General features: G+C 40.5%; 8 protein-coding genes across 8 annotated transcripts; 4 read left to right on the top strand and 4 right to left on the bottom strand.

Annotated features, from left to right (window-relative positions):
- Window positions 1-5,016: 5,016 nt before the first annotated feature.
- On the bottom strand, window positions 5,017-5,785 carry MELLADRAFT_123577 (uncharacterized protein; the record flags this gene model as incomplete). The annotated part of the gene is made up of 5 exons (XM_007406302.1): window positions 5,017-5,069; window positions 5,136-5,201; window positions 5,290-5,403; window positions 5,497-5,571; window positions 5,668-5,785. The coding sequence occupies 5 exons, from the start codon at window positions 5,783-5,785 to the stop codon at window positions 5,017-5,019; spliced, it is 426 nt and encodes a 141-aa protein (XP_007406364.1).
- A 1,195-nt stretch (window positions 5,786-6,980) lies between these two features.
- MELLADRAFT_103404 (uncharacterized protein) lies at window positions 6,981-8,230 on the bottom strand (the record flags this gene model as incomplete). Its single annotated transcript, XM_007406301.1, has 4 exons — window positions 6,981-7,185; window positions 7,283-7,435; window positions 7,547-7,662; window positions 7,898-8,230. 4 exons carry the CDS (start codon window positions 8,228-8,230, stop codon window positions 6,981-6,983), a joined length of 807 nt encoding a protein of 268 aa, XP_007406363.1.
- A 362-nt stretch (window positions 8,231-8,592) lies between these two features.
- Window positions 8,593-9,362, top strand: MELLADRAFT_42266 (uncharacterized protein; the record flags this gene model as incomplete). Its single annotated transcript, XM_007406620.1, has 5 exons — window positions 8,593-8,673; window positions 8,755-8,787; window positions 8,866-8,939; window positions 9,012-9,095; window positions 9,243-9,362. Coding segments are annotated over 5 exons (258 nt in total).
- A 3,016-nt stretch (window positions 9,363-12,378) lies between these two features.
- MELLADRAFT_94392 (uncharacterized protein) lies at window positions 12,379-13,070 on the top strand (the record flags this gene model as incomplete). Its single annotated transcript, XM_007406621.1, has 3 exons — window positions 12,379-12,430; window positions 12,507-12,666; window positions 12,749-13,070. The coding sequence occupies 3 exons, from the start codon at window positions 12,379-12,381 to the stop codon at window positions 13,068-13,070; spliced, it is 534 nt and encodes a 177-aa protein (XP_007406683.1).
- A 2,750-nt stretch (window positions 13,071-15,820) lies between these two features.
- On the bottom strand, window positions 15,821-16,628 carry MELLADRAFT_103402 (uncharacterized protein; the record flags this gene model as incomplete). Its single annotated transcript, XM_007406300.1, has 4 exons — window positions 15,821-15,963; window positions 16,114-16,325; window positions 16,405-16,468; window positions 16,595-16,628. 4 exons carry the CDS (start codon window positions 16,626-16,628, stop codon window positions 15,821-15,823), a joined length of 453 nt encoding a protein of 150 aa, XP_007406362.1.
- A 1,902-nt stretch (window positions 16,629-18,530) lies between these two features.
- Window positions 18,531-19,287, top strand: MELLADRAFT_123935 (uncharacterized protein; the record flags this gene model as incomplete). Its single annotated transcript, XM_007406622.1, has 4 exons — window positions 18,531-18,572; window positions 18,650-18,767; window positions 18,861-19,004; window positions 19,097-19,287. The coding sequence occupies 3 exons, from the start codon at window positions 18,669-18,671 to the stop codon at window positions 19,193-19,195; spliced, it is 342 nt and encodes a 113-aa protein (XP_007406684.1).
- Window positions 19,288-21,486: 2,199 nt separating this feature from the next.
- MELLADRAFT_123538 (uncharacterized protein) lies at window positions 21,487-22,133 on the top strand (the record flags this gene model as incomplete). Its single annotated transcript, XM_007406623.1, has 3 exons — window positions 21,487-21,579; window positions 21,677-21,937; window positions 22,035-22,133. The coding sequence occupies 3 exons, from the start codon at window positions 21,487-21,489 to the stop codon at window positions 22,131-22,133; spliced, it is 453 nt and encodes a 150-aa protein (XP_007406685.1).
- A 390-nt stretch (window positions 22,134-22,523) lies between these two features.
- MELLADRAFT_71040 (uncharacterized protein) lies at window positions 22,524-25,113 on the bottom strand (the record flags this gene model as incomplete). Its single annotated transcript, XM_007406299.1, has 10 exons — window positions 22,524-22,743; window positions 22,860-22,892; window positions 22,971-23,136; window positions 23,220-23,298; window positions 23,408-23,434; window positions 23,550-23,724; window positions 23,856-24,006; window positions 24,122-24,205; window positions 24,295-24,333; window positions 24,434-25,113. 10 exons carry the CDS (start codon window positions 25,028-25,030, stop codon window positions 22,646-22,648), a joined length of 1,449 nt encoding a protein of 482 aa, XP_007406361.1.
- Window positions 25,114-26,926: the final 1,813 nt, after the last annotated feature.

Genomic DNA, 26,926 nt, shown 5'->3' with positions numbered 1-26,926 from the left:
AATTTTTCACGCAAGGACAAAGCACATAGAAATTCAATACCACTGGATCAGAGAGGTTGTAAAGCAAGGAGCGTTGATTGTGAAACATTGCCCAACTACTGAAATGATGGCTGATCTCCTAACCAAGCCTTTAGGACGACAACAATTCTATTATCTGCGTCAACTTCTTGGTTTGAAGCATGTTTCTCCCTGAAGTCCTTGAGGGGGCGTGTCGTGGTATTTGTCATACCACGCTTTAGAGTATTCAAATTTATATTCAATTGCCTCAAGATATCAATTATCAAGGACTTCCGTTCGTTTCAAGTTGAAGATTTAGACATAGGTGAATATGTGGCAAGATGTTAACGAAAGAGAGTGTTATGATTGACGAATTTAGTGTTGGTTAGAGTGTGCGCGGTTTTTCTTTCTTATTTGGGAATAGGTCGTATGTGACCTGCGGTGTTTCTCTTTATATTAATTAATTTCAATTTGTGTGTGCAATGAACATCTTTACTTAAGTACAACCGCTGTGTGCTGAAGTTTCTTCCCCCATCGAAGAAACTATTTACTTTTTATTTTTGCTCTTTTTACGTTTTACTGAACTTGCCCGTATCCTGTTGCACTGCGCACAGGTGTGTTACTGTTTTTAGGAGCTCTTGTGAAGCTACCTGGCTTGTTGCCGTTGTGCTTACGCTGCGCCTGATTCCCCAGGTGTGTTACTGTTTTTAGGAGCTCTTGTGAAGCTACCTGGCTTGTTTCCGTTGTGCTTACGCTGCGCCTGATTCCCCAGGTGTTTTTATTACGAACGGCAAAAGCTTTTTGCTTCACTGAACTCTCTATCATTTCATTCTGGACTTCGCTTGTGTAGTTTGCTATCTAATTTGATTGCCATTTTTGCAATGTCCTCCACTTTTTCAAATTCATCTCTAACCATGTGTATAGTGATTTCAGATTTCAATCCTTGTTCGAATTGTGAGATGAGTATGTCTTCTGGCCATTTAACTACGAGTGATAATTCCGAGAACTTGATCCAATAATCTGACACATCTTTAGTTTGTTTCAACTCTCTTATTTGTCTCTCTGCTTTACTAATTCTTTCAGTATCATAAAACGTAGCCTTAAACAATTCAATGAATTTACTCCAAGTCACTAAATGTCCGTTGTCTCCATCTAAAATCTTATCCATTAGGTGCTGTCCCCAGATGTTTGCTTTTCCTGTTGTATAAGATAGTGCGAATGCAACTTTAGCATGATCATTTGCAAAGGCCGACGAATTAAGTTGTAAATAAACACCCAATTGATTCAAGAATATTTCAGCTTTAGAACCTTTCAAACCATCAAATTTGTCAGGCGTAGGCGTAGCCACCTTGGGAGTTCTTGGTTGGACAACATGAGATTGTGGCGGCTGGGCAGGGGCCGAAGACATTGGAACATTTGGCATTGGGGTTGTACCGGCATTAATATCTGATGTAGACGAGTTTCGCTCCTGCCTTAGCTGATGCAATTCCTTCTCGACTTGTTGTCGGCGGTTTGTTTCTTCCATAAGCCTATTATTCAGATCAGCTAACTGTTTCATCACTTCTTCCATGTTTATAGTTGTCATTTCATCTACTGTACTATTGACTTTGGTGAAATTATCTTCTCTCGACAACGAGGAGTCTTCTTCGGGAGGTTTAAAGTTTGGCGTCTTGGCGGAGATAAGCAGGAAGATTGCGGGGTATCGTTTAGGATGCGTGGAATCTGAGAGATGATAAACTTTAATCTAATTGAGTTTGGTGAATCTTTTAACTTTAATTTACTTTGAACTTTTGATTTGAATTTTCTTCTTCTCTCAATTTCTCTTTGACTTCTTCTTTTGACTTTGATTTACTTTGACTTTCTTCTTTCTCTTCTGGAGCTTGTATCCTAAGGTGAGACGTTGCAATATGTTAGGACCAGAGGAAAGGATAGAGCTATGAAGGGCTTGTTGCTAGTATGACTAGATTGCAACGTAAGGAGTAAAAGCTCTGAGCGGACGAGCACTCTCTAATAGCTACATGGTACAAGTATGTGTATAAGCATATGCTATTAGTTAGACCATAACATCCTGAGGAAGCGGCAAAAACAAAGATATGTAAGGTTCTGGGTATTCAAGGGTGGGCAAGAACAAAAGTACCTGAAGAAAACCTACGTGCCGTTCCAAAGAGCAAGCCCAAGGCACCAAAGCAGGAGTTTTGGCTCCATTGGTTGGAGCCAATGCCACATTTTGCGCAATGACTGTACTGAGAAGCTTGTCAAGCTTCTCAGTCAGCTTCTCAGTCATTATGTCCATCTTGTGGGCCCTGTTGGACACATTGAACTGGGTTTTTGTGTGAACGGAAGCAAGGGCAATGTGCTGAGGAACACTCCCATATGCCTTCAAAAGCAAAACAACATAGAGGAAAAAGAAACAAGATGGTGTTTCTTCAGTAGGTTGATTGGTCTGGTCAGTAAAAACCAATAAATAAAATGACCTCAGCATGTTTTTTGTGTGTGCTCTTGATGGATTGGGTCCAAGCCAGCATCCATGGCCAAAGTGTTGAATAAATTCAACTCCTCCAAACAAAGAGCTCACAAGGAGCTCACAAGGTCACAAGCTCTGTGGTGAACTCATTCCAATACGGAGAATCTCCTTTGAATTTGTCTCTATACACCTAGCTACAGTGTGCTTTGCCCAGTACCTTTACAACTCTGATATGACTCCAATTTTGAAAAAGAGGTTCATTCTGACCTTTATGGAGGACATGGTGTTTTGATGGGCGTTATCTGTGCGTAAATTACATCATTCTCTTTTTGCTCTTGAAATAATCATAGAACTATCTATCAAAAACATTGATAGAATATGTTGAGATATGAAAAACAAAGAGATTTGAACAAAGGAACAAGATCATGATGTGAAGAGATGAGAAGATGTTCAAAGTGATTCAAGGAACCTAAAAACTCTTTGGGTAATGTCTGTTTTTGCATCTCAATATGGATACTATACACTATATGCATTTGTAGTTTTTCATCTTTATTTGTTTTGTGAATGGTGATTTTTTGAAATATTGAAGTATGTTTGATGATGAATTTGAAGTGAATGTTCTGTTGCAAAAATCATTTTGAATATTCCAATCCTAAGCCAGAATTAGTGTTACTTAATTAGGAACTCAAGGCTTGAGATCTCCTTGCATCAAACCAGCTGAGTAGGCCTGTTGGATGCTGCTGAGACACTTACAGGGTTTTCCAATCAACTGACAAAATATGTTCACTCTGCGCGCTATAAGCTTGAGTGTGTGTCCGCTCCATCAAAAGGAGAGTCAATCAAAAGTTTCTCCTAGTAAATTGAGTGTACGTATTTACGAGTTTGAATGCAATCCAAGCATCGAGAATTCTACATTCACTGTTTGTGATGAGTTTTAGCTCTAATACGATTCAAATGTGAATATAAGAAATTGGATAGATATCAATCTTTGAATAAGATCTTGGTGCTATAGATTATTTCAAATGGTCATTTGCAATTCCAGGTGAGATTACATTTGAAACTGAAATAAGATTTTTTTGACTTACCACGTACAATCACTACAACAAATGACATCTTTACCCGGGGTATAGAAAAGTAGTGTGGGCATAGAAAACTATTGGTAGAGTACTTTTCTATACCAATGAACAATGCTTTTGATACACCTATGTACAATATTTGAGATTGAGAAATTGAGTATTTTCTTTGCGCTGACTCAGCTGTATGTATTGGGACCCAAAGGCAGTGTTACAGTGCACAGAATCTCAATTTTCTGTTTTTTGATATTTTTACCCCAAAATACAATTCTATGCTGATACAAGAGATCTTCAACCATGTTCAGCATTGTATATGAGTATGTATGCACTGTGAAGATAATGTAGTTTTCCAAGGTGAAAAAAGATTACATCTAATCTACAAAATGATTAATTCTGCATTAATTCTGCATTATTCTGCATTAATTCTGCATTATTCTGCATTAATTCTGCATTATTCTGCATTAATTCTGCATTATCAATCATTTTGGTCATATGCAATCATTTTTCACCTTGTAAAATTCATTCTCTTTGCAGTTTATGCACAATCTTACACAAATTGACAGACACTCTCTACATATGTACAATATGACTGATGGACCATGCTTTCCCATGGGACAAGACTCAAGAAGGGCTTTGAGTCTAGATTTACAGTAGATTTCATAAAGGTTGAAATCAAGGTTTTTTGAAAATCAAGAGGTGGCCCGTGCGCCACCTGTGACAGGTCTCAAATATGCATACCAGATCGATGAACATACCAATTCTTTGGTGGCGCAGTGGTCAAGAGCCGTGGTGGGTGGTCCAACTTCCATGGGACTCCTGTGTTTGACTCATTGCCCTTATCTTTTTTACCACCGTTTTTTTGCCTAGAATCAAGAATGAAATGGCAACAAGCACATGCGAGCAATCACAACCAGCATAGCTTTCCCTTTCTTTTAGTTTATGACACCAAGCAAAGCAAATATGAAAAACTTGTCAAAAGTTGTGATGACATAAAAGGAAGCCACTCGGGCTCGAACTCAAAAATGTGCGCCTTATGAGGGTGTGCACACTCATGTAGAGGGCATTCATCCAACTGTGCCAAGGATTCTTTTCAGTCAATGTGTCTATGCTGTCTATCTCAACATTTTGGTATGCATTTTGAGACCTGTCACAGGTGGCGCACGGTCCACCTCTCAATTTTCAAAAAACCTCAATTTCAACCTTTATGAAATCTACTGTATATATACAGTCCTTGTGGTCATGTGAATATTTTCATCTGTGGGTATAGAACAGAATGGTTTGTCTAGGCATAGATGATACTATCTCTATGGATATAGAAGAGTACTTTAACCATAGTTTTCTATGCCCACACTACTTTTCTATACCCCTGGGTAAAGATGTAATTTGGTGTAGTGAGTGTATTCAGACACACAAGAAAAAATAAAAGTGATGAAGCACAAAAAAGCACAAAGGTCCAGCCTGGTCCAGCTCCGTCAAACTATACTAAGGTCCTCCTTGCCAATCCGGCTCGGTGCATAAACCATCATCGGGGCAAACTAAGCACAAATGATTGTTTTCAGCTAATCATAATTTTGATTGATTGATAAGATAATGTTACTGACACATGGCGGGCACATTTGAAGGATAGTACGGGCATTTATAAGATTTTCCTCCAGAGTTATGACAAACTGGAGATTGTCCATCAATATATGGAGAAAGAATCTTGAGAATTAGTCACTTTATGAGGAATGGGTGGTTCATGAAAGCCAAGGCTACTGACCAAAATTTTTTTGTCAGGATTCCATTCATATTTGACACCCTGTTGATTGCTAACACCTTTGTCATTTGATCTGACCAATTGACAATTCTTCATTGGAACCCACCTACGACCTAAAATTCAAATGCATACATCAGATGCTTGACAATCAATTTACTTGTACATGTTATGACAGGGGTATGAAGATCAGTAGCTGAAATAATTACCATTCAGAATGCATTCTGAAGATGGACATCGCCAAGTTATTATTTGAGGCCATATTTCACCTTTGACCTTACAATCTTCCAATATCAGTAATACCAAAACAGATGTGTTAACAGCGGGTGTAGGTTATTATAGAGCTATAAGACAATGAGGATTCAAATAAAAGCACATACTTGCATACCATTCTGAGATACGTTCAAACCCTACCTGGCAAGATAGGGCCCGCACCACCAGGCTATGAATCCACAGGGAGAGAAGTAGAAGGTAAACCTTTGGGAAGACGTAGGACATTTTGTTTTTTAGTATACTACTAAGAGAGGTAGTCAAGTTTAATTGAGGTATATGATAAAAGATTGATATCAGGGAAATTTGATAAGATGATGATGAACAAGTAGCAACGTCGAGCCAAGTCTACACTCCCATTTCAATGTTTTATATGACTTGAGCATGCTGGTCGGCCCGCTGCCCTCCCGGCACTGACGCTCACAGCAATTCCTATGATCACGGTGACAACTAAAAGGACCCTGGAATACGCCCCCAGGGGCTAGAGGTACCTGACGTGAAATTTGACCTTCTGTTAGCAAAGATTTTGGGCACCTCAAGATTTCTGAAAAAATGAACAAACCTTTCCAATTTCTTCCAGCCAGAGGGGAGCGCATCAAATTGATCATTGGGCCGATAGACTTGAAATTCAATCAGTGGTTTTATACATCAAGACATGAAAGATTCAGAGCAAGGGTTGCTAGCTTTTTGCGGGGCAAGGATAGTTCATAGGCAGCTTCCAGGTGTTCAGTGAGGTACACTGAGTGCCCAGTCAGTAATATTGAGCGTTCAGTGCTGCTTGTCTCCTAGTCTGCCTGAGCCTTGACTCGGACTGACGCACCATGTCTGTCCCCCATGAGCACGTTGATGTGCTCACACAGAGAGTTGTGTAATAAATTTGAACGGATCTTTATTCAATTTGTCTCTAGAAAATGCAAATCCTTTGTTAATAATAATAGACAATCAAAAATGTACCGTTTGTCAATGGAACTATGAACAAAGGAGCCCATTTAACACTCTTGCTGTCTGAACCTCTTGACAAAGGCAATTGTATGCTTAGCTCTCAGACCTGTTTGTAGGTTATATCCACCCTCTACCAAAATTGATTGGTGTGAGCACGTCGACATGCTACCTCAAAACAGACATGGTGACGAAGTTCAGCTTAGGTGATGTTCATGCAATCTTTGCCCTTTGTGTACATTTGTGACACAAAAATCACACAAACACGACACACTTGCCAAGACTGTTGGCCCCCGAGGTCAGAGGCCCTCTCTACGGGCACTGTGACCCTCTTTGCAATACGTCCCCTCCTCACATTCACCAAAATAATAGATCAATAAAAAACAAAACAGAACTAAAGAATCATTCATTTTCAAGAAATGAAATGACCAAAAAAAACAATAAACCACAACGATTTGAAAACATGAAAGTTGAGTTATAGTAATCAATAACCAGCAGCACCAGGTGCAGTTTCACCTTCACGTTTAAGACTTAATAAAACTTCTTTAAATCTAGAAAGATCATGAGTCGATTTAGATGTAGTCTTTGATCTTGAATCTTGTAAATCGATCAAATCAGTGATCCGTTGCCAGGTTGTACCTTGTCCTAATAAATCTACTCTCGATTGAAGGAAGGTAGCCTCTTGTTCCCTAGCAATCATCAATGAAGTACCAATAATTGGATCATGAGGAATCTGTTTGTCTGATGGCTGGACTGTGAACACTCGTGTGATGTGAGATTACTTACTTGTTACGTGCTATGTTTTTCTCTTTTTGAGTGTTGTATCCATGATAGAAATCATCGATTGCCTTTTCAGCTGCAGCGATAGTCTCTTCACGTTTGGCTGCACTACGTTCATCCCTGATCTGAATCTCTTCAGCCTGAGTTTGACGCCATTTCCTAAATGATTCACAAGCAGAAAAAGAATCAAATGGTCAATTTATTATTTAAGAAGAAATAGGAAGGTTTCTTGAGAGACAGAAAAAGCAAAGAGATAGGTTTGAACGAAACTTGATGTGCTCAGAATCTTCTTCCATTTGAGTTTGAGCGTAAACTGCTGGAGTATTAGAGTAAGATTGAGTAGAAGGATTTCCGTAAAGTGAAGGAGCAGGGGCACTGAAACCATTCTAGGAGTCACCAAACAAAAAGAAGAAAGGTATGGATCAGTAAATGATGACTTGTTGATATGATACACCCGCTTCGTGAGATATGTGCCAGAGGGGATTTACACCCTCAAGCCTGATGCATTGATTGAACCAAAAGATTGACTTTGTCAAGGTCAATTCAATCCTCATCTTGGGTATATCATATATGTGATCAACTTTTAAGAAAAATAACCTTAATACATAGAGTTAAACTAACAGTCGGAGCTAAAGCGGCTTCTTGACTTAAATCAGGATACTGTTCTTCAAATGAATTCAAATCTTCTGGATGATTACCACCACCGGTTACCGAGATTTGTGGTTGAGTGATCGAATTCGAAAGTCCCATATTATCATCTTCATAAGAACTTAAACCGAATTGATCTTCTGATTGGTTTTGTAAATTAGATGTAAGGTTTGAAGAATAATCTTTAGGTGTTTCTCCAAATTCTTCTCCTAATAATTCTCTTTCTCTTGATAAAAAATCGGATGTTGGATCTGTTCCTGTTGGTCCTGTTCCACTAAAGTCTTCTAATTCTGGAAAATCTGACATTTTGTTTGAGTTTGTTTGTTGGTGAGTTTGAGTTTGAGTTTTGATAGAATGCAGAGAGTGTATGGTTCTATGTTCTTTTGAATTTAATCTTGGTCTTATCGTTCTTTCTCTTGTTTGATTTCTTGATGTTTCTTTCTTTCTTTCTTTTGAGTGGTGATCGTCATTCAATCTGTTTACTTTCGATCGATCGGACACTTCTAGCTAAACTCGGTACCTTGCGTCATGAGCACGTGTAGACCTCGATACAAGCAAGCGAGGTTTAATATGCTTATATAGCTGCTGCCACATGTAACTTCACATGCAATCAATCTTGCACCGAATCAATCGTCTTCCGGGTCTGGCCTCGGTTTAACTTTCGTAGTATGACACTCAAGATCATCAACTCATAAAAAGAAACAACAAATCAAATCACTCGCATTCAACTCACATCCTCGAACACAAAAGTGAGCAGATATCTACATCACCTATTATCCGAATCTCATTTCAAAGTCGCTGATCAACTAACCCTGAATACATCAACATAGTGCCAGTACCATGGGAAGCATTCATCCCCTTCGGCAAGCCTCCTCAAGCTACACCTCATCCTCTGCATAACCTTCGCTAACCTCGTATAATCGATATTCGCTATTCGACAGGTCTCTTGACGGTCATGTTCACCGGAGCAGGAACACTTCTTAATACCACTCGAATGTTGGCCAATGATGGCAAGGTGGGTGAAGGATGTGTGAATTCTTGAAAAGCTCAGGACTTATGCATATACGTTTTATAATCTTTTGGTTAGCCTCCGAGATATGGTACTGATAAATGGGATGAAATGATGATGGAACGTGATCGAAGGTTAACTGGAAGTACTAGGGGACAAAGTGTAAGTTGTATAAATCAAGTCAATTTACAAAACCTATCACCACCGTTTTGATTTCTAAAATGCTAATCTTGAATTATTATTTTGGCTCGTGTTTTCTTTTCTTTTCTTGAAAAATGTACAAATTCAATGTACTTCTTGACAAATTAGGTTGAAGAGATTGCTCCACCTCAGTTTCAAACTAATTCAGCTTGGCCTATTGAAAAGGTTTTTTAAGTTGTATACAAATACATTGAATTATACTTTTGTTTTGCAATGACTCTTTCTACTGAAGACTTGCTCAAAATTTCATCACTTTTTATTTAGACGTTATAGGATTTAGGGATTGAAAAGTGTACATGGGCAGGTGTAGAGAGTAAGAATTGTGCTAAGACAAGAAATAGAAAGACAACCTCTACCATATACTAATTAACTCAGTCCTGGTTATGTAACCTCCAGCTCACTTTGAAAATCAACACAAAAACTCTCAGGTGCTTATAACAAGCTTTGTGAGGAATAGCTCAATATACATACCTGGAGTGTGGTTCAGAGGAATTCTGGTATTTTTATATGAGGAGAAATCATTTTCTTCCAGTAAACAATAGTCATGACGCATAAGGCACCAAATCAAAACCCAAATGACTAATTTTGAGGATTTTCATCCTCAGGCCGCTGCTGAAATCAATGTGAGCATATAGCTCCTAATGCATTTGTGGCTGGGAAGATGAGTGTGTCTATCGTGTTATATCTTCAACCCTGGGGGGTTTATGAAGGGGTTCACAAAAAAACCACTCTGTTAATTGACTTGTAAAGCCAAAGTATCAATACATCAAAAAGTGCATCCATGAGAAATGATGTAGTATATTTTTTAAAAGTGCATATGCATGAAAACACTATCTAAACATGTTAACTTGAAGGAGACTAGTATACCCAGGGGAATTTGACAATCTAGTTGGAGCAAAGGATTTTGCTGTGTTCTAATTTTCTAAAAAGCACCTTTTTCCCCTTTTTTTTAAAGAAAACCTCTGTGCAAGTGGCTGGGTTCAGAGATCTGCTACCAATGCCAGAGTTTTAGGGGTAGCTAGGCAGCAGGGTAGATGTGTGGTCCTTCCAGGTATGTCATGCTTTTCTTTTTCATTTGGTTTTATCTCAATGCTGAGTTCCTTTACTTTGTAGACAAATTCTATCTTGTTGATGCTGGATATGCAAACAAGCCCAGTTTCTTGGCTCCTTATTGTGGTGTACTTTATCATCTAAAAGAATGGCCTAAGGGAGGCCCAAAGATTATAAGAAACTTTTCAATTTGGCACAGTCAAGTCTTTCAAACATGATAAAGAGGATCTTTTTGTTATGGAACAACAATTTGAGATGCTATCCAGTATGCACTTGTTCCAAATTTATGTAGACACAAGAAATGTTAGTTATTGCCTTGTGTATGTTACACAACATCATAATTAGGACTGGTGGTGTGGCTTTCTTTGCCAATGAAGATGAAAGCACTGATGAATGAGCTCAGCCTCAATATGTGGAGCCTCATTGAGTGACCTCAAATCATCTTTGGATTCAGGCTGTTGAAACACAAGACCACATGGCCATGGAAATATGGATGTATATATTTCTCATCCTTGGTGTTGAGGCTAATTGCATAATTGTGTAAAACAAACAAACATACTTATTTTCATTTTATCTTCAATCATTGCTGTTGCTGTGGGATTGACTATGTTGGTGGTTTAAATTTGGTTCAATATCATCTCATGCCAAAGTCTTAGATCAATTGGCATTGTCAATGTCATGTCCAGATGGTCCAACAGATCACTGTGTCTGTATAATTTTAGCACCTCAAAATGCAGACACAAAGGACTTTTCTTAAACCCTGAAAAGACCCTTTGAAGAGGTTCAAAAACAGACACATCTTCCCCTGATCAACTGGGATGTTGACACTCAGACTGCAGTTGACCCCAGCTGCTGACAGTTGATTCCACAAATATTATAACTAAATCATTATTAACAAAGGGTGCCCAACAACAATCTCAGTCTACATGGGACCAAACTATTTTGAGATTTGTTTCAAATCTCTCTGTGCGTGCATGTCAATGTGCTACAAGGATATTGACATGGTGGATATAGTTGTGTTAGGTCATGCCATCCATGATCTAGGAGATAAAAACATCAATTCTTACTTTGATACCCAGTGGCACACTATGGAGGGTAGGATGTAAAATGGTCGTTCAAAATCAGAATCATTTTCCAAACCATTCTTGTTCTCAGCTGGTAAGTTTTAGATTAGATCAGTTGGTAAAGTCTGAGTTCCAACAATACCTTCAGCAGAGGTGTTGATGTCAACACATAACTTGTTCACAAGTTTATAAAGTCAAAACAGTTTTGTCTCATAGATGGCAGAGCCCTTGTCCTTCTAAAAAACTCAAAAGATGAATGTAGTCAGCAGAGAGTTTGGCTACAATCAATTGGAAATACATACACCGCGTCCAAATCAGACCGTCTTGACGTCAAGACGGTCAAAAGGCCACAAATTATCAGAACTTTGTCAGAACTTTGTCACTCGACAAATGCCTTAGCAATTGCTGAGGAATACTTGATCGTGAAGCTCTCAAACTGAGGCTTGCTTGATCCTTAGGGCCTCAGTCCCAGACTCACTCTTGGCTGAGATGCTTGAATTCAAGAGTTCAACCTGTTCATTCACTTCTGAAAACGCTTTTGATCAGAATTTGCACATTGCCTATGTCCTCAAAAATATATTTGAATACCGATGAACAGGGAGGCGGTACAACGGTCTTCCTCGCGTTTCCTGATTGTCTACCCGGCTCTCGGTACCCAGCGTCTCGGGAAGTGATGCATAGAGAAAAGTCCAAACGTCTTGCAGCTCTGAGTCTGGGTCAGTCATCAAAGATCATCTCAAGATCAGTGCTTTCAGAAGTAAAATCAGATTGAACAAGGACAGAAACAATTCATTCGGATCCAGGTCTATCGAATGCATCAATGGATGGACAAGAAAGGGAAGAAAGACCATGGCGGATGGCACGACATCAGATGGTTGACCAAGAGATGGAATTAGAAGATATTAGTAATGATGATTATCCAAGGATCAAAAACATCAAAAAAATCTTTGATCAGTCTCCTAATAATAAGTTTGTTTCGATGGTTATTAAATTATTCTTCAATTGCTTGGTCAAATGAAACTTGGAGAATTGGGTCCGATAGGATTGATTGGGATCATCAAATCATACATGTTACTGGTGGCTCCGATGGTTTAGTTAGAGTAATTACTGAAACTTTGGCTATTAAGAATATGAGGTTTTTTTGGGATATTAGACCTCTTACTGCAAATCCATCTGACTCAGGTTAGCTTTTTTTGGTTATGGACTCACTATTATTCAAATCAAGCTTGTCATTGACTTTGGTTGTCTTTATCTCTAGATGTCCATCACTATGAGTGCGACATATCGGATGCGAAAGCTGTAGAAGCTGTAGCTGATCGAGTCACAAACGAAGTAGGAGATCCAACAATCATTATCAATAACGTTGAAGTAGCGAATGGAACATTTATCATCGATCTTAATCCTAGTGAAATTCAGCGGTTTGCCACTTTGTCTTATAAACAATCTCATTGGAAATCATAACTGACAATCACGATGTACCTCTTAACCACTTTGTAGGAGCTTTGGAGTGAATATAATGGCTCATTTTCACCTCTTGAAGGCTTTCTTACCAACATTAATTGAACTAAAGAACGGATACATCGTCAGTACGATTTCTATTGTGAATCTTGATATCATCACTAAACTCATCGCGATCATCTGTTTCTACTTGTTCTTGTCATCTCAGGTCACTGTAGCTTCAATTTTAGGCACTTTTGGCGTCTGTCAAGCTTCAGATTACTGTACTTCAAAAGCAGCTGTTTTGAGTTTACATGAATCACTTGAACTAGATTGTAGGTTCCTAAATATCCTCATTCCCACTGTATCTTTCTTTATTGAGTGAACAGAAAGATAGTAACATGAACCAAAAAAATGAATATCAGTGTTCAGGGGTTCGTGCCACTTAAGTAAGTCCAGGTAGATTGGAAACCAAAATGTTTGGACCCTGTAAGTTTTATTATTATTTAAGACCTATCGAACTATTCAACTTCCAATCCAAAAAACTAATCAAATTTTGCTAGAACTTCTCATTAAGAAGTAAGACCACAGAACCCATTTTTATTCCCACAAGTTGTACCTCATGATCTAGCCAAACTGGACATTTGAACATTAGGTTCATAAGTTTATCTGAATCATCAAAGTGTTTCCTTCTTGGTTGAAAGATTTGGCTCATTGGTTTGCTGGCTCTACTGAGGCTGTGATCGATTTCAATAAGTGAAACCAGTCAGTTTTGGGGGATAAATAGATTGTGTGTGTTTTGTGCATACCTTTTTTTCAAAAAGTAGTATGAGGCACCACAAATGGCATTAGGTGTAGTTCCTTTATAATATTTGATTGCTTAAGAATCTAAAGAATGAAGATTCCGAGCGATTTTTCAGTGTGATTCATAAGAAAGTCGATGATGTTATGAATTTGAGGGAAATTTTGAACACAAAAGTCTAGATGAAATCTCTGATTCCCTCCTAAAAAAACTCACAAGATGTGGAAAGAGAATAGTTCATCACATCACTCATAGAGTTTAGAAGTATTGGAATAGATAGAACAGTGGGCAGTGAGAACCTTCTCTTTTATTCTTTTAATTTACACTTATTCATTTCATTGAGATAAAATCCTTTTGGAGTAAAAAATCAGTCCTACTCACCGTGTCCGGGACGTTCGCTCTTCGACGAGCGCGCACGACTTCCCTTTCTGCCTCAAAGGGAGTTGGTGTGCGCTCGTTGACTAGCAAATCCTACACAGACACGGTGTACTAAGCATCTAAAACTGACTTTGATTCACAACTCTGGGATGTTAATTGGATATGGGTCCACATCAAACGATACAAAAATGTTTTTTTGACAATTTCAAAGGTAATGAATCATTTCATCTTAGCCATCTTGTTTTTTGACAGAGTGGATATACATTTCATATCACCATATGCTGTTGAAACGAAAAGTACACTGGTTTTCGAATCGAATGTCTCTCTAATTTGATTACTAGTGGAGCTGTACAGTGTCCCTGGGTGGCCATACCCAGTATTGTATCTGGGCAGAGGCCTTTGGATCACCCGTCTGTTCATTGGTACACCTTATTGAGCAGTGTGACATGGTAAAACTTTTGTATCGGTCCAAGATCTCCCTCAAGCTATTTGCGCAAGATTATGCCAGCAAATAAAGCACAGGTTTTGAACCCCATATACCCTTATGATTTGTCTCTCAATGTCAATTGACAAGACCAAAACACAAAGCGTACCAGAGTCTTCCTATACACAATTTTGATTCAGTCTCTTACTTAGTGGTCTAGCTCGTTAGATCACTTGCTCATGATTTTAATGGTGCACTGCCTAGTTACACTTATTGTTGATCTTAGAGGTGTGCTCAGGTTTGGCTGAACTTGCCAATTGCTAAACAACGCAGCGGCCCTCTAAGGTAGCTCGGATCAAAGCTCTGAGCTCAGATTGAAGCTGCTGAACTGGGGCAGGGAACAATTGACACACTTTCTGAAGAACAATATGCATGCCTTCTGACTGTCTCGACGTTGAGACGGTCAGTGGCAGACGCAGTGATACCAATGTGTAATCAGGCCAAAATTATGGCCAAGTAATACACCTCCCAGTATCCTTGTCCCAAAGGTCAACTTCAATTTGCAAAAGACAATGTAGGCCTTTGTCAACTATGTAATATTATAAAAATAAATGGTCAACTAGAAACAAATAGAAATCAAAGGACTCACTTGTTGAAAATTGTTCTTTATCTGTCCCTCACTTGAAGGTTTTGTGTTGGTTTTTCAACACTTTAGTCCAGGCTTATGGCTTAAATCCTAAGACAAAACTCTTTCTGGCGAGCTTTTGGATGATCAAAGCATCAATAATAAGTTGAGTATTGGTGTGGCTGAAGTGTGGAGCTTGAAGTTCAACATCATTCTTGGGTTTTGGATCAGCTTTGGGCATGGTGCTGGTTTGGAGTTGATGGTGTTGATGGAAATGAGAAACAGAAAAATAGAGAAACAGTATATGGTAAGTCAATTAAGTTGAAAGAATCAAAACAAGTCAGATTTGGAAGAAAGTGGATTGAAAAAATGAAAAGGTAAAAGAAGCAATTTGAGCTGGAGTTGAAATAAAAAAACAATCTGAGTGGGAGTAGCAGAGACAATGGAGGTATAAAATAGTGAGGTATAGTAAGAAGAATTTGACAAGTCCCCTTCTCACATACAGAATCAAACAGAGGTAATTGGAAATAAGTGGCAAAAAGGAGATTGTGGATTGTGAAAATACCACATTATTTGGAGATTACTGTCGAATTGATGTGGTGCAATAATCACTAAGTTTGGGCTACCCAACACCCAGATGTTCCATGAAATTGACTTGATACAATTCAGATACCATGGTTAAAATTGCAAACAAATGGGTCCTATATTCAATGATGTTTGAGCATCACCACTTGGTTGTGTAAAACAACCAAAGAGTTGTGTATACATACTGCGTGCAAAAGAATTGTCTTGACAAGATGAAAATGAAGTTAGGAGTTTAGTCTTTTCCTGAATGCTTTGCAAGGTAACTAATCTCTCTTTTTTCTTATTTTTCTGCATGTATATATCAGGGAGCTTCATGATTTGCTATCGAGTCAATTCTAACAAAGAAGGTCCATAAGCCCAACAAAATGAATAAAAGTACTTGATCTCGGGACACAGGGAGATCCTTTGAGATTGAATTTGTCTTTTCTTGCGATATTGTAAATCGTCTTGGCGAAAGATCAACCCTGAGGATCAGAAAGACGAATGATTGGAGTTCCCAACCTTTCATTTGCTCCGTGTGTTTACAGCCCGGCCAATAGGTTTACTATAAAGGTAATATCTTGTTAGAGGTTATGAGGAGAGAATTATGAGGCAAAAAAAAGGCGGAATCCGACGGAACTTTTTGGGCCTTGCGTGTTTTCCTAAGTGCAATTTAGGAGGGTCCATGGAGCCGCCTTCCGTGCTAGTTTGCGAAAGTGGTGGATCTGGTTTAGATCCAATGCTGAATATGTGATCCTCGTAATCTAGGTGAGGAACAGCTTGTGAAATGGCCCGAGAAAGGTGCAGAGGTTTTGCTTCAATTTGAGAATTTCCCCGTTCAAGAAGTCTGTGATAGACGGATGCGTAAGCTATAGAAGTGGACAGATGATAATGGAGATAGAAATCATGTCTTATACGCTACTTACTTCCCCATTTCTGAGTCTCCTGCTTGTTCTAACTCAAGTGGCGAGGCTTTGCAAAAAAGGATCACTGCAAAGCAAAATGTTTGATGATGCGTTAAGATCGTTAGGGAATCACAAGATATTCGGGTGAGTTAGCAGACCACGCCTCAGAATTTTGACTAATCAAAGATTGATTACTTTCGTGAAAACTTACAGGTGAGTGCTAAGATGAGGGTTGAAGACTGCATGGTGCTTGTTGAGGTTGGTATCGCGTTGAGTGATAGGATTCAAGGATGGTATTTGTAAAATGAATAGGCAAGCAGTAAGGATTGCTGAAAGATATTGTATTCAGGTGTGATGAGGCGTAGGATCCAGGGACTTGTCTCTGAGACCGGTTACATATACTGCCTTGAGTTGATCAACTGCTCTATGACTCTTGACTGACTCAACCGCCTCTGGAGTTAGAGATTTTGATTCGAACGCCTCCAAAACGGGACTAGGGCTGGTCCAACTCGTCATATGACATCATCATGGCGGGGTCATCTATTGGTCATCCTCGTATCGTCTTTGATCTGCTTGCAGTCTTCAGGAGAACAAGCGCTTCGCATCGAGAGGCAATTGAAGCCCTCTTCAATTCATCAGCCTTGGACAGTTGCAATGCCTTCGCGAATGTCAATCATATATGTTCTCCAACTATGTCCAGCCACATGCTTATGAACTTACAACACCCCTAGTTTCCACCGCAAGTGCCTGTTGATTATAACTTTTCGCAGATGTAGAAGCATACAAGATTCGATCAGTTCATTGACCCGGATGATCCCTCAAGATACTATATATTTTACATAAATCTGTCGAAGATTTCAGTAACAGCTCAAAACACTGACCAAATTATTGAAAGAAGGGCATTAGAAGAATTTACGGCACATTTGCTCTGATGAAAGCTAGAAAGATTTATCTGTTCGTGTCTAGGAACTTTGCTGCGCCATGTGATCTTTCTTTGTCCTCTCGTCGCAAGATCGAAACATTTAACGCGAGATTATGTTAACAAAGTTGGAGTTGAGCTCGGTAGAAAAACAAGCAAATTAGGCTACACCGCGCTTATCGAAACCCATTCCATTTCCATATGCAATAGCGGTACACAAATATGAACACCTGACCTAAAAATCCATGGACAAAACCCATGACAACCTGATTGTTTTTTGGGTTTTGTCCAACGGGGAAGCGGAAAACCAAGAATGCATGAATTATCCCGTACTCATGATCAGCTCGTTTACCGGATGTGTTCTGGTCATCGTCTTGCAGATGTGCTGAGCCAGTGATGCTACATCATGAAGGGGGCCACGTTGGCTCACTCGCGTGACCGTAACCCTAGCCACATCTAAAGTCTCGCTCGCTACCACGTCAAAATTCGCCGCGTGGTGTATGTAGCTTGGACTTCCGTACCGCTCAGCGTCGAAGCTATCCATGTTCACACCACACCTTTGTAAATATGTCATTGTTGCGAGGACCTGGCACGAAAGTTGAAGTCATCATCTATGAAGAAGAGCTGATCAATTTAGTGCGTCATCCGATTCCCGTTGTTGGGGTGGAACTTGATGGCTATTGCTCTACGTACTGACCGGCCGCCCCACTCGATATGACGTCGGTCTCATTTCATATCCCGCTGATTTACTTGGTAGATCATAATCGAGGGGTTGATGTGAGTTTGAGAAAACTACAAGTTCCCAACCTCGATCGCTCCCAAGGATTCAAGACAAGTCTACCATGCGAGCGTTGTCGAGAAGGGCTGGCATATTGGTGGGAGGATGGATCATGATGTGAACTCCAAGATACATAGTAAGCGAGGTCGAATTACGACCAACAAACATCGAGGCGGAGTGCAACAACCATCTTTGAGTCTATAAAAACCCTACACCTCAGTGAAAACGAAGTATCCATCCAGAGCATCAGTCAAACCTGAACCCATCGTACTAGCAAAACCTCACTTCCTCTTTCAAACCTTTCAGACATTTTTAAAGCCTTGCGCTTCTATTCCTGACTTTGATAGTGTGTCACCTTGTCTGAATACATCCCTCTTTGATCACGACTGAGTCTCCTTCCAATTCCTTCGGTCTACTTTCTAAATTTTTGTGACTACCAATCTCCATCAATATTCCGCTTTGAAAGTTGCAGTGCAGCTCTGTAACTCTTGAGTCAGTCACCACCTTCATTGGACTGCGCAACACCCTCCGATGTGGTTCCAACTAATCATTCTTTCTCCGCCTAACAGAAACAAAAACAATCAAAAAATGCAGCGCATTCTCAGTCTTCCTATCTTGGCCATCCTCGCCTTGGCTCTTTCCATTCTGATCGTGAATGGAAGTCCAGAGATCAACAGGCGTCAACTGGTCAGCTCATAGGTTCTTTTTACTTCCATTGACTCTAGAATTATACTCATGACCTGTCTCATCATGCCCTCGAACTCGACTTTGAACACCAAGACGCCAGCTGCGACTAACACCACCACCACTACCAAACCGACATCTAACACCACAGCCACATTACCCACAGCAGGCTCAACAAACCCCACAACTTCGTCGGCTCTTACCGACAAGTCTGCCAACACCACAAAGACTGCCGCTCCGGTAAGTACACGTTCCATGATTGAGGTTAGCTTTCTTCCTGGAACATGCGCTTATTTTTCCCTCTGGCATGTTCCTCCTTTTCTATATCTCAGGTTGGAGCGAAACACAGCAGCGTGGGCCAAACCAGTTCCAATTCCATGGTCACTTTTGCTATGGCCTCGTTATCAATCTGTGCTGCCATCGTCGCTTAGGGAATTCAGACTGAAGAGCGACAAATGCGCAGCGATTACCTGAATACGGAACAGTGGCGATGGGATTTTGCACAACCTGAAAAATGTTCACCCGTCACTTTGTGTTTCTTCATCTCTCTTTATTGTTGTTCGTCTCTAGCTAGCGTATTTTGTTTCTTGTCATTCTTTGTTTTTGAATCGGTTAGGTTTATTCCCGTATCTCGGATGTTTGCTCTGGTAGCTTACTCTGCTGTTATATGTAAAATTACGGGGGAGGAAGAGATGTGTAGCAAACAAAAGCTTGAAAAATCAACAAAATTAAAAAAACGGACACCAAATGAACTAGTAGAGTGAGAGTGAAAAGACCATCTTCTGCATCCTTTGCTCATTGAGATGAGCAAGGTGATGAATTTTGCAATCGAATCATGACACGCGCAAATATCATTTCTCGGGATGAATGAGCTAAGAGTGAAGATACGTAAGTTGAGTACAAGATGAGGGTCAAATTCTCCGAACGAAAAAAAAAACGAAATGACATTAACAACTAAATATGACACGAAGCCTACCCATCCCAAACATCCCCGTTATGTCGAACTCAAGTGCAAGGAATGGATTACAAAACAGCAGGTTCCAGCTTTGATCAGGGTCCATCACGGACACACATCAGCACTGTTTGATGGTGCTCGTGGGCTGGTGTCATTAGCGGGGTTCAAGTTGAAAAGATGCCTAAAATACAACTGTCCTTACATAGATACTACTGATAAATTTTGAATTCTAAAAACACTATTGACAAGCCCCACCTGAAAAGGATATTCCTAGCAATTTATCTTTTGCAAAAAAACCAATTTTGAAGGGCAAGGAGGCCGAAGTGCACAAAATTTTAGGTTGGCCGACTTGAACCCCGCTATTAGGTACCAATTACTTGCGGGAAATGTAGAAGATTGTCAAGTCAGACCATGAATGAGAACATGTGATGAATGCCCCTTGGTTTGATACCCAAAGGCGATCAATTTCTTCAAATGCTACACTTGAAAACACTCCACAGGTTGACTAGCGGCCAAGTCAACTAAACAAGTAAACTAAGTGTATAGACCATCAAAAAGGAGAAGAATCAAAATAGTTGTGCATTAATATGAACAAACACATAAAAAATCTTGATAAAATAAAATGAATTGACATGAACCTTCAAGAAAGACAAAATAAAAAAAGTGGGACATGATATCAAATTCTTGAATGGCTGTGAAAACATGTTTCAACCATTCCATCAAATGAGACAACTCAGCAAAAAGAGCGGAAAAGTTTTTGCTGACACAGCAGGATGGGAGGGTAATGAAAAATGACAGCGGATGACCGTTTGATGAACGATGACTAAAGCAGTGAGGATGAGAAGGAATCTTAGGAGAATAATCGAAAGGCGAAGATGGAGCGAAAGAAAGGTGATGACGTAAGCTGTGAATGCACAAAGAACCCGACCCGCAAGCAATGAACGACATGTGACCATGATGCCCTCCAATTCCCAGATTCCCCCGTTACCAAGTTATTATTTTCGACATGGTCACCGACACAGTGAACATCTCAGCACATTCTCATAGAGAACTTGAACAAAGACCAACATCCGATGAGCTGGTACTCGATATGACGTCTTCTTTCATTATCCACTGGTTTACATAATGCTGATAGATCAAGATCGAGGCGCTGAGGCGAGTAAAGAAAACTACAAGTCCGGATCCTCGGTTGCTTCAGCGCTTTTGGCAGCTCAATTCTACACATATTCGAGCGTAGTCGAGAACGGCCAGCGTGTTGGTGGGATTTCGTATCATGGTTTGAACTCCCACTCCAGACAGATCGCAACGACCTCGAATGACGACAAACAGAGACTAGGAGAAAGGTTTTGTCCCAGGGCCAAGAGACGGGGTGCAACAACCATCCTTGATGGCTATAAAAGCCCTGGATGGAGCCCCATCAATCTCCCCAAGCATCACTCAAACCAGAATCCATCGTACTTCTCTAGCAAACCCTTACTAACTTTTTCAAATAAATTGAGCATTTTCCAAGCCTTGCGCTCCTTGCCTTGATTCCCATATTGTTACTTCCCTTGAATCCATTTGCCTCTTTCATCACAACTAAACTTCATCTAATTTCCTTCAACCCAATTACCAGCTTTTTCGCTATATACCAACATCAATCTTTAGCTTTAAAATTTGTAGTGCAGCTTTTTGATTTTTGAGTCAGTGTCCATCTACAACACCGCCCAGTGTGATCAAAACTCATTGTTCTTACTCCGCCTAGCAGAAACCTAAATAATCGAAAAAATGCAGCGCATTCTCAGTCTCCCTGTCATCGCCCTTCTTGCCTTGGCTCTTTCCACTCTAATCGCGAATGGAACGATCGACCGACGTCAAACAGTCAGTCCATATTTTTTTCCTCCTTCCGCTGAATCCATGATCATACTCATAATTAAGCTGTCTTGCAATCCAGGCTAACACGACTTTAGACAGCAAGCCCCCGGCAACCGCCACTGATATCAAACCTGTGACCGCTGACAGTCAATCGACAGGCGCTGAGACTCACCCTACTGGTAGTGCCAACGCCATCGATTCTAAAGGGTCATCAAACACCTCAGCATTGCCATCTACAGGAGCAGCAAGCACAGGAGGGTCAACCACAGCATTGCCAACTACAGCAAGCTCAGCAAACCAAACAAACTCGCCCCTTGGTAATAGTAGCGAGAAATCTGCCAATACCACAAAGACTACCCCTCCGGTAAGTCAACCCCTGCTCTTGATTTGGAGTAGTTTTCTTCCTATGACTTGTACTGATCTTACCCTTTGGAATACCTCTTCCTTTTTCTTTGTCTCAGGCTGGAGCGAAGCACAGCAGCGCTGGTCAAATCAGTGGCAATTTTGTGGCCACTTTCGTGGTCGCCTCGCTATCGCTCTTCGCCGCCCTCTTCACTTGAGAATCCTAAAATGTGGAGTGTACAGCAAGTACTCAAATACGGATCGTTGGCAATGTGGTCTTGGATTTCTTTTAAATTTTTCTGAACCTTTCTCATTGTTTCTTTCTCTCTTTCTTTACTCTTTTTCTTCCTTGGCTCTAGTTTCTTGCTCCTCGTCACTCATTGATCTTGTATCGGCTAGGTTTCCTTATGCTTTCGTGTACCACACATAACATCTCTTAAATGTTTGCTCTGGTAGCTTACTTCGCCAGTATATTCTACTTGTAATATGCCTCGCCATGGAGGAGTGTAGCAATCAAAATTTGAGATGTCAAATGGATAAAGCAGATTAGAAACGAAAGACATCGAGAAGGATGAGGGCATAGTTTACATCTGTTGATGAGCTAAATTATGCAATTGACTAAGAACACATGGTAAAATCATTTCACGGGATGAAGGAAGTTAGCGAGGACATGAATTAAGTACAAGACAAGTTGCAATCCCGGCAAAAGAAGAACGAAAATCAAATGACATTAGCAACAAGATATGACACCAAGCCCATCCATCTTAAATAACCCCATCATGTTAAAATGAAAGAATGAGTTGCGAAAAAAAAAAGGTTCTAGCTTTACTGCAAGTGTGTTGATCATCGCAGTTTGGCATCGAGTATAAATAAAGGATGTGATACACATCAGTCGATCGACATTCTAGAATTCTTGGATTGCTTTATGATACCTGTGGGCTGACGATTGTCATTACGTCTCCACCATTTACGGTGACCTTTGACACGAATAACCACACAGAGGACACATACATCTCAGCTCATTATCTATAAAGGGAAGAATTCTCAAAACTCACCAAGCTCACGCATGCCTAGCCCAAATGTTTTGGCACATATCTCTGAGACCACCATGACACATACCAGACTTAGAAGGCTGACAATCAAGAAGAATCGCAGGGTTCGATGGCCTGCGGAGAATTGGGGTTGGGGAACGACTTTGGCCAGAAGGTATGAGACATACGCCTGAGTCAAAATGCCCAGGATGGAGAAGCGATCGGATCAGACAGTTGACTATGTTTGGACGTGTTAGACAGACAGCAACGTACCAACATACAAAAGGAACCGAGGTGGGATAGCCAGAGTGGCCACCTGATCTCTTGACTAATCGCTATTGCTGCAGAAACCCTAATAGTCATCCAAAGACGATCATGTCAACAAAAGCGTAAAAAACATGGAAGAGCAGATTAAGTAGAGCAGCTTGTAAATGTATAGAAAGTGCTTGTACAATACTAACATGATGAATGTGCATACCAGCATAACCCTGAAGCGTAGCAGAGATCCAAGATCCAGATATAAGTCAATACGATTAGGAGATGAACAGTTTGGAAAAGTGGTTCATGAAACTTGATTGCTCCTGCTTATTTATCTTTACTCACGTGATCGAGGTCAAAGCTGCTCTCCATCCTACGTCTTGACCGAGGACCGCATATTGGATCATGGCACCCAAGAAGAAAAATGAATTGAATTTCTGTAGGATCGAAAAAACGGCCCTGTATTGACCAGCTCGTTTGAGTTGCATGTTTGCTCCCATCTGCTTATAGATGTCCCAACCTAGTTATTGAACCGAGATGGTCGTTAGAAGAGAATATTCCATTTCAGCGTAAGTCTGTCTTGAACGAAGTAAGATGATGCTTGAAGACTGAGTTCCAAACGGAACCAGATAAATAAACCACGTATCGTACCGAACTCTTTGTGGATGGAAATCGTTAAGATGGTCATCAGAAGCGTAGACGCGCCCATGACACACGGAACCACTTGCAACCAACCCTGAAGCTTTTTCATAGCAGGAATATTGGTCTCTTGTAACGCTTTCCACAGCTGGACGGGCAATACCTATCTCGACAGGTAGAGTTTTTGCCATTGTGGTTCAAGCAAAAGGATTGCATAAGTTCAGGATATGAAGGTATGAGGGGAAAGCACAGTAGATATTGAAATAGAAGATACGTACAGCACCATAGCAGGTCATGAACAAATTGAATGCACAAAGCGCAATAAGCTGGATTACGTCCTGCGACATGATCGAGTCCAAAACCTGGTGGTCACAAAAGAAAAACACATGAATGGAAATTAACAAAACGGGTTATGATAGTGAAGGGTTGCTCTTATTGAATATGAACTGACCAAAATGAAGGACAAAGCTGCAGCAATGATAAAGATGATCTACAATATGGTACACCAGAGATAATGGAAAATGAATGACGTGATCCACGTTAAATCGGTCTTCAGCTAATTATGGTGAGATCCTGGATGAATACCTCACCAAATAGGCAGATACGATACTGATTTCTGATCGCGAATCTTGAAGAGTGCGGCACGCGAAGGCGAGAATGGCCACAACGACGAGAGACTGTACAAAGGTGACCCCAATCAATCCAATCGAGTAGGCACTGGGAGCTTTGCTTTTAGATTGGATGCGCGTATTTGACCTGGGTTTCGGATTTGTTAATGGGTTTTGAGACTTGTGCGAAAATTCAGATCCAGGTGAGGATACAGAGCATCCATGAGTCTGATCCACTGAGGATCTCATCGATGAGTTCGATTGTCTAGCTTCAGCAAAATCACTTCGGGCACTGTGTGGCTGCAAGGAGTTTTCCAAGTCGTGCCCCCGTTCAATGTCTTTTTGATATAACGAAGCTGAACTTGAGAAAGGGCTATATGGACGCTCGCCTGAGCCGATCTTGGAGAAAGAATTGGAATTATGATATGTATTGGGTAACGGTAGACTCGGAAGTTTGAGGGAAGGTAGTGGTGCAACGAGGCTTGAGGAGGACTGGACGGTCTGGGTATCGGCAGCGAGTGGTTGTTGGTCGAAGTGATGCGTCAGTTGAGCAGCGATTTCTTCTGAAAAACTAGGCATCGCTCCTGGAGGTGGGTAGGTCAAAGGAGGAAAGTTTGAAGTGTCTATAAAAGTTGAGACGGTCAGCTACATGGGTATGAGAGAGAACTCAAAGGGAGAAGAAATGAATACCTGAAGCAGCCATTCACTATGAGGCCAATCAGAACACTTAATCCCTTCTGGATGTCCTTGCCCAGGGTGATGATTGGTATGTACTAGGCTTTGCGAAGGTTTTATGAATCAATCAACTATGAGAGCAACGTGGGTATTTATCAGCATATTGGTTTAGCTTTCAGTATTGTCTCATCGTCAAGCGTTCAAAACAACTTCAGAGTGTTGGATGCTATGCCAAAAGATTTGAAGAACCCAACCAACAAAAGGATTGGAATGGGTTCACCAAGAACGGTTCAACTGAAATGCCAAATTCTGAATTGCCAATTACCAAGAATAGGTTGGCGCTAATTGATATAGTACAACAAAGTGGCTGTACATCAAGGAGGCTCAACTTTCAAGGAGGACGATTTACAAAATCGCTCGTGCATCGATAGCATCCATTCTCAAGATTTCAATACACAAGTGACAGCTGTGGTCACAAAGTGCAGGTTTCGGAATGCTTTTATGTTGCAACATGCGACTCCTTTGGAAAGAACTATGTAATGAGTCGTAGGGTCAATTGGAATTTGTTCTTTACATGCGGAGTGTGTTCTGGCGGCTATCCTTTCAGAAAGAATTTATGCAATCCACTTTGAAAATTCAAGTCCCGGACCCAGGTGTGAACTGCCAAGGCACTTCTTAAAAATTGCAAGATGTTGCATATCTCGTCCCCTCAAGTGAGCGAATCAAAAGGTGGCAAAATGCAAAATCATGCATGATAACCTTATACATTGCAATGCCCGAGGCACGTCAGCCGAATGCGCCTATAGAGGTATGCACCGAAACTTGTTTTTCAGTTCTTGGGCTCTACACTTGTACACATCACAAATATAATCATCTTGCAGTCAGAATTTCCGCGGCATGAACACGGCTGGATCTGTTATCTGTTATATCGTTTTCTCAACCAAATCTTTTGAATTTCAGAAATCAAGGTCTTGATCCTATCTCTGTGTGTAGACGCAGCAATTTTCATGAGAAGGATGGCGATCAAATAGACTAAAACTAGTTTTCTGAGACTGATAGTCTGTCATTTTCCTACAGGCTATGTCATATGGACTTCTTATACTCCATGGCAGTGATTGTGACAGGATAGACTATGTATCAGCCTTTTTTATGTCTCCCTTGAGATCTGTTTTCTGTAATCTTTCAATCACAGTTAATATGCTTGTTATTGTGATATTCTGGTGCGTTTCTTGAGCACTCCAGGACATGACTATCCCTTGTGTCTCTAAACAAGGAGACGGATGAACAAAGCCTCAGGGGTGGTTCCGAATTAGTAGCGAACCGGGTGGCAGATCGTCCAACAGACTCTGCTGCCTATCCTTTGTAGCAAAGCGGATGCCGATAGAACCAAGGATTATCGTATTGGACAGTAACGCATCAGGTACGAAAATTGCAGGATGAGGTTACAAATGACATATCTTGATTCAACCGAGAGATAAACCTTTCTAAGACGTTAAACAAAGTAAGATGTTGCAATTACAAAGGATTATCTCAATGGAACCGCTACTTGCACTGGTCATGATCACGGGGGATTAAAACCCATCTCACAACTTCGCCCTTCACTTTTCAACTCAAGTTCCAAGTTTTCAAAAGCGTTGATCGCACTCAAGTGAACAATCCTCGTGTAAAAAGTGTACGCATTGTTCGACTTATAGTATCTTTCTTCAGCTTGCCATCTTTATTGGAATCATCTTCTCGCATCTCATCTGATACACTTCCTGATTATATAGTGTGTGCTATAGAGAAAAAATCAAGGGCATC

The sequence above is a fragment of the Melampsora larici-populina genome (assembly GCF_000204055.1).
Source record: "Melampsora larici-populina 98AG31 unplaced genomic scaffold MELLAscaffold_6, whole genome shotgun sequence".
In the NCBI taxonomy this organism is placed as follows: Eukaryota; Fungi; Basidiomycota; class Pucciniomycetes; order Pucciniales; family Melampsoraceae; genus Melampsora; species Melampsora laricis-populina.
Note: the sequence above shows the minus strand (reverse complement) of the source record. Positions and strands in the feature narration are given on the sequence as shown.